A 15,286-nucleotide genomic window follows, 5' to 3' on the forward strand; every position below is an offset into this window, starting at 1 on the left:
TATTTAGTACACTAGGGTCAATGCTAAAGTGATGATTGTTATTCTTTTCAAAATCAGCCTTTCGCTTTCCTACCTATAACTAACTGACTGCTTTAATTCTCTTCAGAAAACACTTTGATTTTTATTTAACTTCAGTCTGGAGAAAGTTTTTCTTTGTTATATTCATCAGAGATATATTTGCAGTATAACATTCACCTGCAGAGCTGGTCAAATAGTATTTACCAGAGACAAAATTTGGAGACTTTGGGCCTTTTATTTCCTGAATCAGTCCTTCTATATGCTAATCTATTCTGCTCTTAAAGTTGGACCAAATGTCAGCCTATGAATTATATGATGTTGGTATGCAAAGTGCAACATTGTTAATCCATATATTCTAGAGGGTAGAATATACATGTTCTGTAAGAACCCATTTACTCAAGAACTGATACATCTATTCATGTTGAATATGGATATTTGATTTGATCAAGTTTAAGCCATTAGCGTTCACAGCTTTGTGAAGTTCAGTGGCTGGTGTGCATGATTCAGTCAAAGTAAGCCCCTAGCATTTGAAAAATATCCACAAAATGTTAGTTCCAGTTCTCAGCTACATCTATGCTCCTATTTACCATTCAGTAGTCAGCTACTATAGTGGAGATAATACACAGGTTATTTCAACAATATGTAATATAAGTGACAAGCAATCAAAGACAATTGTTAAACATTACTACAATATTTATACATTAGCCTGATTCCTAATTTTAGTGTAGTTTTATCCGAAAAATAATACATATGTACATGATGCCTTTTATCCTGAGGGATCCCAGGGGGGGTTACATTTCACCCCATGCTAATTTTGTGAAGCAGATCATTTTGTTTATGCTGTCGTCGATTAATATTACTATATGCAATGCACTAAGCATGATAAAATACTTTTACTGAGGTTATAATGCCTCTTGACATTATAATATTAAGTGCACTATAAGTTTTTTCCCTGATAAGCTGCTGGCAAGTAGCTGACATGACGGTGTGCATGGTGGTTTGAAAATTGATAGGGTAAAGGTTTTGTTTACCAGAGATTTGAGTTGCTGATTAATGATTAATATCCAGGTCAATTACGTTTACAAAAATATCACAGCAAGTCAGAACTTTGAATGAGGAAAGGGGGTTCAGTGTGTGTGTGTGTGTGTGTGTGTGTGTGTGTGTGTGTGTGTGTGTGTGTGTGTGTGTGTGTGTGTGTGTGTGTGTGTGTGTGTGTGTGTGTGTGTGTGTGTGTGTGTGAAAGTAAAGTACTGCACTCAGAGTCTACTCTCTACCAAATGTTTTCAGAGAAAGCAAATTCATTTTACCTCATTTGACAATAAACACACATTTATAAATATTTTTCGCTGTCTGGTCTGATGGCCTGAAAGATCCTACATCTGAGAGAAACTAATGTCATTTATCACCCAAACAGTGGCAGATTACAAAGAGAGATTGAAAGCTCCTAGAAAACGGACCATCTTTCAAACATCAGTCTAGTGTTCAGAAAGGCAACAAGGGCTGGGGATCATAAAGTGAAAGAAATCAGAGAATAAAGCTGTGAACAAAAACCTTAAAGCCTCTGCTGGACTGAGTACCATAGCTACTCTCCATTCATTGACTCGTGGAAGAGAGAGGAAGCCTTTGCTATACATTTTACTGAGGAGAGGAAGCCTAAACTGGTGCCTGGGGGGTCCCTCTGCCAGAAAAAGAAAGGTGTTTTTTTTTTAATTATGAGCAAACATATGCACTATATAAACAGTACAGCCCCAAAGAGACTACATTTTATTTGAGTCTGACAGCTTACAAATCTTGTGAAAAAAACAGTTATTATATATTTCAAGTGAACATGAATTTTAGCAGTAGATTTTCGGCATGGCTGAAACTTTATGTCTGCGGGTATAATTTGCAAAATTGACACCTGCATTTTTTATGGGTGCAAAGGGAGGCTAGATTTGGAAAACGTATGCCTCAATATCATCTCTCTCTAAAAATTCAAGTATAAGAATTTTGTGGGTTTGAGATAGTTCTTTCCTTCAAAAAGAAAAAAGAAGCCACTTTTAAAAAAACATCTTTTGTAAACTGTTCCACAGATTACTAGGAACAGCTTAAAGTAAAGCACTGGGGTAAAATGGAGTTACCAAGCCATTATGTGTTTTGCTCAGGTCTGTACTGCCTGAATATTCATAAAGCACTAACTACACTCCCTATGTCCTATTCCTTGGAAAGATCCTCTTTGAAGTAGTCCAAAATACTGGTAGTTCCAAAATACTGCTCAGAGACATTATAACAGAACTATGTACTTGAAAAGGTTTACAGATCTGAAGCCAGATCCTCAGCTAGTATTAACTGGTGTAGCTTAGTTGAAGTCAATGGAGTTACACCAATATAAACCGGCTGCCAATCTGGCTCCTGATTTTACAGAATAAGAGATATACTGGACATGCTTACACACTGGACATGCTTTACATTTGTAAAATGAAATTTATTATACAATTTTTGTGCAAAAGACACTGTTCATAACTTTTCCAGGATGTAACAATTCTTCTGTATTGTAGGATATTGCATTATTCTTTAAATTGTGAATAAAATGTATCATAGAAAAGTTGTAAAAATGATAATGATTTACAACATTCCAAGCCAACTTTGGGGGTGAGCTGGACTCATGCACTAAGTTAAAATTGCAAACAACTTACGCATGAACGGAGTACATCTTCTGAATCACGCTTATGTGCAAATCTGCACCATCATTAAAATCAGTTCATGATCACACCCGCATGAGTTATGAATCAATGGGTACAGATTCAAATAGAGGGTTTGGCTTGAGCAAAAGTGGATGTGTTTCTCCAAAGCAAAACCTTTGAGTAAGCTGCCTTTCAAAACCAACACAAACGCTGTGCCAGCTACACAATAATATTATTCCAGCTGGAGGAGGAATCAAGCACCTAGGTGCAGCAAGCCCTATTTTCTCTTGGCACACAGACACCAGAAAGAGCCATGTCATTCAGGTAAAAGGTCAGTTGTCATATTGTGATTCTTGGGCCAAGTATATGGCTAGCACTCCCACAAGAACAGGAATATTAGAAAAACACTTGGCCCAAGAAGACAGACACACCACAAGGATGCAGGGAGACAAAATTTGACTCTCGCAGACATTTCCTTGAACTGAAGGTTTCCAATGTATTTAACAGGTTAAGTTTAACACAGCCATAGCAAATACATGTGTTGGTCTGAGATCCCGTTTTTGTGCATGTGTATTTTAATTATTTCTCTAATACACCTACGTTGACCAACACAGTGACAGGCATTCATCCTCATCAGAAGAGAGATTATTCTGATTATTACCTCATCATAACAGAGATTACTGGATAGGAACTCATGAAGGATATTAACAATAGCGTTAGCAACATGATAGTGTAGGCATTAACTTGCATGTATTTTGTCCAGGGAGCTCTACAATTACTAGTACGATATGCACGTTGGAGCGTACAAGCCAAAGTTTGGCCTTCTGTGATTTACTGGGATTGGAGAGCTGAGCAGCCAGAGCACAGGCCTGGAAACCAGAAACTTTCCACCTCTAATCCCAGTATTGACACCAACTCCTTTTATGGCTTCCAACCAGTCAGTCTCTTTGCCCTCGTTTCACAATCTGTAACTGTGAATAATAGTTTCCTACTTTACAAGGGATGTTGTGAGTATTAATGTTAAATGGGAATGATTTTCATCTCATGCTTTACCAAGGTATAACCGACTTCAATAGAGTTCTGATTTACCCCTCAATGTGTAACTAGGCTCAAATGTTTGGAAAGTACAAGTACTTTTATTAGTGTTCTCTACAGCACTGCTTTTTTTCAGTCTGTACTGAAGGCTCCAGATTATGTCAGATTTGTATGGTGCATTAGACTCAATAATTTATGGATTAAGAATATGATAAAATAACACATTTATTAGATTTATTCAGCAGCATCATTTTCCAGTTATCTTTTCTAATCAAAATACATTTCAAAGTCATTACAACAAGCATTCTAAATAGGGATAGGATATATTTTGAGAACTCAGGCATGAAACAATCAAACAGCAGAAGTCTCATTGATTATAAATTTAGGAACCTGCAGTTATATGAGTAACTAGCCAGGAATGCTAAATAACATATTAGAGTTATTCCTGCAGTGGTGCTTAGACTTTCCTTAAATGGTTCATGTTATGGAAACTAAACTGGCTAATTAATGGAAAAGCTAGCAACATGTACAGAATATTCTGATAGAACGTTATGGATATAACCGGATGACCTACAAAGATTGCATCAGTAGAAACTGTTTCCCTTTCTATTAATGTCCACCTCAGGAAATAAATAGTCAATAAAAATTAAATTTTTCACATGAAAAAAGCTGGTTCATTTTTAAATTAACCAGCATCTTTTGTACTTTGCTAGCTACTTCATTTAACAGTACAAACGACTTCCAGAGACTCCAGCCAAGAACAGAGTTATTCCATTGATGATCAGGAGAAAATCTCATTAAATTAAGTATGAAATTACAGCATGGTACTAAAATTTAAATATATCAACTCTTCCTATGAACGCTGTTAATGGGATATTTTAATTGGAACCTAGAGGGAAAATACATGTATTATGGATCTGGGGAGGAATTATTTGATTTCAACCAGACAAAATATTGCAAGAACAATATTCTGTGCAGGTAGCTATTCAGCCAAAATACACTGTACTGAATTTTCCATCTTTTGTTTAATATGAGATATACAGAGAGAGAGGACAGAGAGACCCATTTTTCTATACAGTAGTATATTAAATGGGTAGTAGAGATACACAACACACCAGTACAAGTTTAAGAAGGTGCTGTTATAAATATATAGGCTCTAAACTTTTCTGTAAATCAGAAAACTTCTATATTTACTTTGATTTTTTTTAGTTAAATCATGTATATAATGGATTTATCCCTAAAGATGCAACAACCAATTCAAAACAGATTTCTTTAGCTACATCAACAAACAAGATAATCTTTCAAAAATTTACAAATGTACAATATATTTATAACATTACTTTCAGACAGCTTCAGTGCAAAGATATACATATAGTACATCATGATAATTGTTCATAAAAATAGCAGTTGGCATTTGTCAAAAAAACAAGGCATAGCTTCAAAAAACATCTTCAGCTATTGGCTAAAAGGTGTATATATTTTTTATAAAGCATTTGAATGTGAACCTTTTTCCTTCTGTTTATAAAAAATATATGTGCAAATGGGTATGTCTAATTATTCTCTAACTGATTAACTAGTTATACAACAGAGTCCTCTTTAACAAGATTGGCGGTGTCTTTAAATGTATCCTCTGTTGCTGTATAAGCTAAAGGTGGGTCTCTCTTGAGAGTAATCTTAGGAGGCTGTGAAGGAGAGGGGAGAGAGACATTTTCAGTGTCCCCTTGTTGTTCCTTCTCCATCTGAAACAATCACCATAAAAACCATGGTTTAGCATTAACCATTCACTTTAGGGTTGATTTCAGAATTGCTAAGCATTCATAGCTCTTGTTCAAGTCAATGAGGTACATGGATACTCAGTCCCTCTGACCATCAGCCCATGTATCATTATTTAAACACGGATTTCACCTCAGCAGGCAAAGCTGAGAAAAAAATGAATTACTAAACTAGTCAGGGCTGATCCTGCCAACAATTACTACCACCCATGTGTTTAACAATGAGTAATTTTATATGTCTATATACACTCATTACTGTAGATAATTACTGAGGTAACTGGCACTACTTAGGAAGCAAGCATTATCTCAGTAGTGTTTGCTGGGCTGGATCCTTCGCTTTACAAATTCCCACTCACATCTCATACAGTACGGGACAAATAGGGTAAAATTTTCAAAAGCACCTACATGTCTCAGAGCCTAAGTCACATTATCCAAAGTGACTGAGGAGAAGTTACTTTCAATGACACTTAAGCTCCTACATGCCTAATTCACTTATGAAAATAGGACTTAGGCTCCTAAGTCACTCCTGAGCATTTGAAAATTTTATCCACCGTGTGAGACTCTTGATCTGGCTCCTTTATGCTGGATAAAAGGGCCTTAAGCGCCAGTGTCCAGCCCGGGCAGAATTCCCCTGATGCAGGCACTGCAGAAGACGACTGTACGGCTGCCTTACAAGAACCCTCACAAGCATGCCAAGGGTGGGTTTGAGGAGAGGGGAAAGCTCAGAGCTGGGCCACAGCTTGCAGCACTTCAGAGATTCTGGGCAGTGAAGTGGCTCATAGGGCAGTGCCAGGGGCTGTTGTAACTTAGTCTTTGTCTACACTGCACTTTTGTCAGTGAAACTTTTGTCATTCAGGCGTGTGAAAAAAAACACACGCCCCTGAACGACAAAAGTTTTATTGATGAAAAGTGCCGGTGTGAACAGTGCTATGTCGGTGGGAGAAAGCTACCACCTCTTGTTGGGGGTGGATTTATTTTGTCGGTGGGAGAGCTATCTCCTGCCAGTAAAGAGCGGCTACACTGCCCACCTTTTAGCGGCATGGCACAGCTGTGTCGCTAAAAGGTGCATAGTGTAGACACAGCCTTAGATAGCCCTGGGGACTTATGCCAGCAGCTTCTTCAGCCCCAGGAACAGCCTACGGTTGGGAGGGCGTAACTGTGGCTTTAAATCCACCCCAGCCCCTTTTCCCCATGCTGCACGTTCTGTGCTGTGCCTCTTACTGGTGCAGCACAGACTCTTATCCATAATCTTTATACTGTGAAAACAAACGTTAATTCATGCTTCCCACACCACAAGAACCAGTCCCGCTCGTGAGCTAGGTGAAAAGTGCAGGCTGAGAATGAGAGTGATACAATTCAGAGTTACCTCTGCATAGATTGGATTTTCAAAATTAGTACTTAGTTTCAGTTTTCTTTTGAAGAAACTCCACTTTGTTTCCTGAAAGATAAAAATAATAGAACTTTACTAATAAACTCTTTAGCAGAACAGTTTCTCCCTTTTCATTTTCAAAATGATAATACTGTTGAGGGAGGGTTTTCAATAGCATTTCCTATTGGCTATATCCGTAAGTGATTTTAGTCAGGAAACGTTCAACCCATCACCATTTTATTTATTTATTTATTTTTAATAAGTTCTTTTGATGTAATTTTTTTAAAGCCTATCTCAGATTCTAAGAGCTTTAACAATCGTTAAAACGGCAACCCATCTGTAAAGGAAGAAACGAAAAATGTAATAACACAGTTAAAGTGTCTAAAAATGTAATTTCTCCTTAAGAGTATAGGCATTGCTTGTTTGGGGTTTTCTGAAGGCTCATCAGAAAAAAGCATATCAGATGGAACCCACAAATCGTACCTAAAATGGCCAGTTATACTATTATTCCTGACACGGCCTCTAATCCTTCACCAGTCAACCAGCCACAGAAGCCAATTCAGTGGATCTTTTCAGGACAGGGAAAATAAACTAGGTTTTCACTACCACCCAATTAATTCTTATTTTAATTCACCATATGGGCTAACAGTCATCTCCCTAAATCTACCTTTTAATACTCAATAATGTCATTCAAATGAGCTCATCTTAGACTATTTCCCCTTCACCCCCATTTTGTTGTTAGCATTATTTTCTTATTTGTAATACAGTAGCAGCTCGCAGGGGTTCTCAAACTGGGGGTCGGGACCTCTCAGGGTCAGCCAGCTGTCAGCCACCACCCCAAACCCCACTTTGGCTCCAGCATTTATAATGGTGTTAAATATATAAAAAGTGTTTTTAATTTCTAAGGGGGGGGGTTGCACTCAGAGGCTAGCTCTGTGACAAGAGTCACCAGTAAAAAAGTTTGAGAGCCACTGAGCTAGAGGCCCCAACAGGAATCAGGGCCCCACTGTTCTAGGCACTTGATAAACACATGGAAAGAGACAGCCGCAAAAGAGTTCATATTCGAAGTAGACAAGACAGAAAAAGGGAAGGAGGGAAACAGAGGTCAGGCAAGTCAGTAGCAGAGCTTAGAAAAGAGCCCAGTTCTCTTGGGATCCTGTCCAGTTTCTAATCTAATAGACCAATTATTGTTATTTTAACTAAAGCAGTATCCACAAGGTAAGATGACAGCAGATAAAATGACAACATTTATTTATAGAGAATAACACTACAAATGGACTCTACGCAAATCAAATGGAAAAGAAAAAACAGGTGTGAAATTATAAAATGAGAAATTACTGTAACGACTGAGCAACACTCAAGTATATGCAGGGATACAAGGCCTCGTGAGCTCTGCCTGGAAACTCGGGTCCACCCACAAGGAGAAAATTGTAGAATCAGGCCCTAAAAGAATGCTGACCTGTAAAGAGCCACATCACTAACTAAAGTAATTCAATAGATTTCTCTTAGCCTCAGTTTCCAGAGGAGTTCCAGGGATGCTCTGTCATTCTGCAGCATCAGCATTTACACTCGCATGCTGTTGACTCAATAGGAAGGATAACTTAGCACCTAAGCTAAGCACTCAGCCTTTCAGTCCACTCACCAGATAAGCCTGGGACTTTGCTTCCACCACAAGCAAAACCCTATCCTGATTGCCTTAATGGACTTCCTCTGCCCCTCAAGAAAACTTCAATAATATGCACTTTGTTATCGTTACCTTAGCAACAGGCATGCAGCCAGCAAAATATTCTCTGGCACATGTCCACTGAAATTCATAGTGAGCCTCAATTCGTAATTTATGTGAGAGATGAGCTGAAGAGATATGATAGCCTTTGCTTATATGTATTCTCAGAAATAATAATGTGACTTCCACGAATCACATGACTAAGCTAGGCGAGAAAATTCTTTGATCTTCAACACTGAAAATACTCAACAATACTTGAAACAAACGTTCTGTGTGCAGGTGATGCATGAAATTGCAATGTTTAATGTTGCTATGGTTATAAACAGAATATAAAAACATGATTAAACTACACAAATGATAAACCTCTTACATTTTCATTACAATGAATCAGATTTTAGATCAAAGTGTAGTGTTACTGTCTATGGAAAACCGAACTATTTTTATGAAGATGTATTTCAGTAGGGATTTGTTTGTTAATTGCTGAATGTATGAATGTTTATTAAAAAAAATCACTTATCTTGTGAGTGGGAGGGAACAGATCCTCAGCTGGTGTAAGCTGTCATAGTTCCACTATTGTCAACAGAGCTATGGCAATTTACACTAGCTGAGGATCTCCCTTCTCACATTGCAACTTTCATGCTGAAAGAAGGCCCTGAAAAGAGAGGGTTATAATGGAAACATTGGTAGGCTCTTCACTGCAGAGGTACAAATACTGCCATTCAAATGCACTTTCAATGTCACAAGCATAGCCAGTGCTAGAGAGAAACAGAGAGAACCCTGTGAAGCCATCTGGGGCTGAAACAGTCTTAGCAGGAAATAAAACTTGACAAATTTTAGCAGCTGGTTCCTACAACTGTCAAGCATACTCAGTATTCAGAAGTGTTGGCATCTGTGCTGCAGAGACAGGAAAGAATAGCAAAAGGATTATGGGCCATATCCTTTGAGGTACCGACACTTTCTGTGAGGTGCCAAATGCCCTCAACTCCTCTTTAAAGGTTTGTCTAAATGGCTGTAAACCAGATTTAAAGGGATGTAAGAACGTCCACACACAGAGTCATATTGGTTTAACTAAACCAGTGCGCCCATCATATCTTTAGTTAAACTGGTGCAACTTTGTGGATAGATTAGGTGCCTAAGGGTATGTCTACACTGCAATTAAAAACACACAGCTGGCCCATGCCAGCTAACTTGGGCTAAGGGGCTTGGGCTAAGGGGCTGTTTGATTGGGGTGTAGACATTCAGGATTAGGCTGGAGCCTGGGCTCTAGGACCTTGAGAGATCAGAGGGTCCCAGAGCTCAGGCTGCAGCCAGAGCCCGAACATCTACACCACAATTAAGCCTGAGTCAGCAGGCATGAGCCAGCTGCAGGTTTATAACTGCAGTGTAGACATTTAATCCCTATGGCAGTGCTGTGTTGGAACTGTGCATAGCATGATCTCTGCACTTCATGAGGAGGCAAACTCTGCACAGACTGTAAATAGACTAACATGAAGTGGATCCTTGAGGTGGACAAGGGAAGAGAATGCTTGCAGAGATGCTTTGACAAAAGCCTTGTATATGAGGCTGAAGAAGAGCTTGCATGCTGGAATAGCAACCGCAGCGAGGATGAACTGCAGCCTTGTTTCTGTCATATAAAGTCTGATTAGTTGGACTTTGTGCGGTGAGATGTGTCAATTTCACTCCAGGTCATTATTTTATGCAAAGTGAAAATTATATTGCACATCTTTCCTGCATTAGGGGTGAGAGTTCAGATATCCTAACACTGATCTCAAATAAAACAGTGCTCTGGGTTTGCAGCACTGAAGAGTTTTCAAAGACTAAGAACAATACAGCAATGAATTAGTGCAGTTCTAAAAAATTTTAAAGCACCACTGTGTTACCTGTGTTGTTTCTATGCTTGCAGAAGGTTGCTGTGCACTAGCAGATATTGCAGCAGAGTAGACAGGATTTCCAAAATTCTCATTTTCCTCACTATCAGATGCAGTCACCTGTTTGTAAAAATAATTTAAAAGGGTTATACAGATCCTAATAATGATGAGAAAAAGTTAAGACCCACAGACAAGGACTGATATAATAATGAAAAAAGAAATTGGAGAAAGAAAGATCCAGTGCATAGAAGAGGAATAAGGATGTAAGAAGAAGGAAAGAAGAAAAGCAACACTCAATTTCTTACACATGGAGGCTGAGCTACATTCACTACACTGGCTCCACCTTCTCTGGTTATATACATTGGATTTTCAAACGTGATTGGCTGCTTCCCTGACTCCACGGCAAAGTTTTCATTCTGTGAAAAAAACCCACAGTATAATATACAGCTAACATAGCCAGCACTTTGTAATCTAATCCTTTACCTCAGGGAGAAATACATTTTTATTTTTGTAAAGTTATATATGAAACTCAATGTGTAACTTTACCATGCATTATTCCACTCAATGACTTGTTAATTGTCTATCCGATCACCACTGAGTACATCACATTCAAAGCCTGAACACATAATAATGGCTCATAGTCCATTTCATAGCTAGGCAAAAAAGAAACATTTCAATAATTTACTCAAAATGTGTTACAAAGCGGAAGGATGGCTTCCGCAAAGCAAGCCTTCAGGAGCAAGGAAATGTCAAAGGAAGCATAATCCCCAAACAGGTGTTTCACTGTAGAGGCTTCAACATGGCGTACAAATTAACCATTGGTATCTGAAATATTAAAGAATGGGCTCAATTCACATTGCCCTAGTAGGGAGATTGCTATATTTTTCTGCAGAAGAAACACAAGTTTATCTGATCATTTAAAAACCTCTGAATTAAGTTAGAAAGACACCATTTTGCATTCCTGCAGAGCATAATATAAATGGCAGCTACTTCACACATACTGTGCCAGACCTGAGCAGTGGCTGCAGTGCTCTGGGTAGATGTATAAAGATGCTGCCAGAAACTGTTTAATGTTTGGCGGACTGAGCACTGGGTTAGTCCCCTGGGGCAGATTAGAGCAACATGAAGGCCTCTCTAAATGCCCTGGTTTGCCAAGTATTGCTGGGGGATAGGTTTGCCCTGGCCATGCCCCTTTTCCCAGGTCACAATTCCTTGCCAGCAGCCAGGAGGGCGAGGGTGGACAGCAATCACTATGGCAATTCTCAAGCACCTCAGGATTGCCCCTGCACTGCAGAATTCTCAAGTGACCATAGTGATGCAGAGGATCCAGTCTGAATGATTTCAAAGCCTTGCAGCATTTTGATATGTGACTTTCTGTTTCAGATTTAGCTAGCCACAACACTATCTGGGCATGTCTTCATTGCAAATTTAACTCAGGGTATTGGCACTTGCATTAGCTGGCTCCAGGGAGACTGGCCACACTGAAATAACAGTTGAGCTGTTGTGTCCACACTGGCACTGAGCTCAATTATGTGTGTTTCTTTCTACAACAGTAAGCTGAACCGCTTTATGAGTTCTTTCCCAGTGAATTGTGGGAGAGCTTGTCTGTCCTTTCTGGGCACAGGGACGGATTGTGGGAAGGCACTGGAGGACTAGCAGTACTTGAGTGGTTCTAATCTGCATTCACGCAACAGAGTGACTGTGTCAGCAGCTAACAGCCAGGGCCGGCTCTAGGCCCCAGCAAACCAAGCACATGCTTGGGGCGGCACACATCAAGGGGCGGCATTCCAGCCTTTTTTTTTTTGCTTCAGCGGCACTCTGGCTTTTTTTTTTTTTGCTTGCTTGGAGCTTGGGGCGCAAAAAACCTAGAGCCGGCCCTGCTAACAGCAGCTAGTTGTACTCTGTGTTGGTGTATACCAACCCCACACTGGGCCTGCAGGTAAATGAGAGCCTATGGGTGCAATCAGCCTCCTATCCGCTACACCTGCAGTAAATGTCAAACTGGAGAGAGAAGTTAAAAGAGTTGAACCTGGCTTGGTTAGGGCCTGACCAGGAATGAGAGAAAATCTTTGGCTCTCACTCAATGAGAGAAGCCTGGTTGGAGTTAGGGAGTGGAGGGGGATAGCTAGCAGACAGAGCACTCCTGAAGGAAGGTATATCTGCAGCAGGGAGCCCAAGAGAGCTGGGACAGTTCGTTCGTCTGTCTCACATTATCTTGCTTCTACAAATCTCACGTCATTAGGGTCACAGCTAGCCTAACTCATGCTAACTAACTGACATGCATTAAGATCCCCTCAAATCCTTGTTAATTATTTCCTGCTTCCACACTCCCCCATTTTGTACTTCCAGTACAACAAATAGTTTCAAATTTCAATTTGCATTAAACCATGGATTTCAGATTCTACAGCAGATATGTCAACCGTAGGGGTTTTCATTGGATGTAAGGACAATGAATGATTAGCATGAACATGAAAGGTAGTACTATCATTACGTCTTCTACAACAACAACAACAATAACATAATCCTAAACTAACTAACAACACTACAAACAATAACATTCCCATAGGAATAATATAATGGGGTTGTTGTACAGTTTTGGTTACAAAGCACAATACATCATACTTAGTACATAAAGTAGATACTCTATAAGCCGTTTTTCTCCGACACTGCTTTGGAGTAACCTAATTCAATATTCACTTCTTTGTTTGTAGTGCATTTATCATCCCATTGTCTTTCTGTATAAAATTCTTCCATTTGACACACAAAACAGCTCCAAAAAAAGGGAAAATGTTAAAGATGATTTTGGAATTGAGCCATACCATCTGCATTGCTCTGTCTATAGTAGAATCAGCTCCGAAGCCAGACACACCGATGTCCATACTCACATCTGCTCCAGATCGGAAGGTCACCCCATTGCCATTTTCAGTGGACTTTACAAGACTGCTTAAGCTTCAAAAATAAAAAATCAATTATTTGGACAGTAATCTTTAAAATCAAATGTTCTGTGTGACTGTTGCTAGGAAACTTGAAACATTCTCTCTATAGGCCAACTCCAGGAGCCTTACTTACTCTTCACTTCAGCGAACCTCTCATTGAATACAATGGCAGTTCTGGCCGAATAAGGAGTAAGAACCTCAGGGTTTGGTTATATTGAGTCATTAAAAAAGAAAAGGTATGCTGACTACAATTTGGTTAGTCTTATTTTCAATTTTGTTTTCCTGACAAATTCATAACTCCATTGTCATTTTAAAATATTTTACTATTCAATAGCATAATTCTTATTAAAACCTTAGGGCCAGTTTTCCACAGGGCAAAAGCCCAAAGCATACACAAAAATGTCATTACAATTGTATATCTAACTGGAGGATAAAATTTCAGGAATTGTCTGTATACATTAGTTGTCTATGTATACAAATAATCATTTAGGTTCCCCATGGGTATTTTCATGTAAATGCCCAATTTGCACATGAAATTGTGATAACTGCAGGTGCAATTTAGGCTTGCAATTGTATGAGCAATGTTAGAAATTGGGTGAGAGGAAGAGTATCAGTTCTAAGTAATATGAACTGTGGCCTTACACATGAAGATATCAGCAGTGGTCAAAAACAGGACCTTCAGCAACTAAAAGAGAGGCCTTCACTATAGAGTTAACTGAGGTTATCTACACTCAAGTTACTTCTCTCGAGTTAACCTGGCTTGAGTGAAAGTACCCACACTGCTAAATAACATTAAAGTTGCTCAGTCCACACTGGCACTGACCTCACTCGTGTGGCAATAAGACTTCTAGGGGCACATCACATGGTTCTTTGCATGTAAGTAAGTTGAGCTGCTCTGTGAATTCCTTCCCAATGAACTGTGGGATAGCTTGTCTGTCCTTTCAAGGGGACCGTGGGAAGGTATTGGAGGACTAGTAGCACTCAGGTGGAGCCAGCCTATGTCCACGTTGCAGAATGGTTGTGTTAACAGCTATAATTGTGCTACTTTGAGCTTTAGACTATAACCTCTGATGGGCCAGTCATTTCAAGTTAAAAGCACCACCATACTCCAAATAAGGATTTTTGTGTGTGGACTGGATAAGTTGGGAGCAACACTCAAGTTATATTTCAAATACACTTTACAGTGAAGACAAGCTCTATGTGTTGAGCTAAAAGAGAATTCCTTTAGATGTCTGTAGCAGGCTTTTATAGCTACTGGAACCACCAAAAGAAGACATGACCAAATGCACTGAGCCAGCGCATTACACAGGGAGAGCCTATTAGGAGGAGTTGAACAATGACAGACTTTAGCGCTAGGCCATACTCATTGAGAAAGATTTTAAAATGAGAACCAGTAGTTAGAGGACTAAGATTTAGAACTCTATTTCAGTGGACCCCATTTTCATGGAAATTGACAATAGTAAAAGGCAGGTAAGTGTTTTAAAACTTTCACTTACTCAGTATCTGGTGATGCAATGACCATTTCCATGAAACAACGCAGAAACAGAATATTACTGTCAGCAACCAACAGTTAGAACTCTAACACTTACTCTCAGGGCTGGTCTACAACAGTTTTTGCACCCATTTACCTGTATCAGATCAGAAACTAATATAATGACGTTAGTGTAATCCCTAGTGTGGATGCAGTTATAAAGATATAGAAGTGTGTAGATGGGGGTTGCTTGTTTTGGCATACCAAGACAAACACTTTTTTATGAGTATAAATAGGTCCGGGTCCACTTTACAAGTTTCACTGACTTAATTATAATGGCTTGGAATGTTGGTTCAAACACTGTCTGTGTAGACTAGCACCCAGCCACCCATCCACAAATTTGCACACACACGCGTTTGATCTGCAGCTGA

At 39.3% G+C, this 15,286-nt stretch overlaps 1 protein-coding gene across 1 annotated transcript in view; it reads right to left on the reverse strand.

Moving 5' to 3' along the window:
• Window positions 1-3,924: 3,924 nt before the first annotated feature.
• LRP2 (LDL receptor related protein 2) overlaps window positions 3,925-15,286 on the reverse strand; it is a 177,498-nt gene continuing 166,136 nt past the window's right edge. Inside the window, exons 75-79 of the mRNA XM_045033029.1 lie at window positions 13,268-13,397; window positions 10,754-10,864; window positions 10,461-10,568; window positions 6,855-6,926; window positions 3,925-5,455 (exon numbers count right to left, since the gene is read on the reverse strand). Coding sequence (XP_044888964.1) covers window positions 5,294-5,455; window positions 6,855-6,926; window positions 10,461-10,568; window positions 10,754-10,864; window positions 13,268-13,397 — 583 coding nt within the window. The 3' untranslated portion in view covers window positions 3,925-5,293. The remainder of the gene's footprint in view (window positions 5,456-6,854; window positions 6,927-10,460; window positions 10,569-10,753; window positions 10,865-13,267; window positions 13,398-15,286) is intronic.

Source organism: Mauremys mutica, chromosome 10 (assembly GCF_020497125.1).
Source record: "Mauremys mutica isolate MM-2020 ecotype Southern chromosome 10, ASM2049712v1, whole genome shotgun sequence".
In the NCBI taxonomy this organism is placed as follows: domain Eukaryota; kingdom Metazoa; phylum Chordata; order Testudines; family Geoemydidae; genus Mauremys; species Mauremys mutica.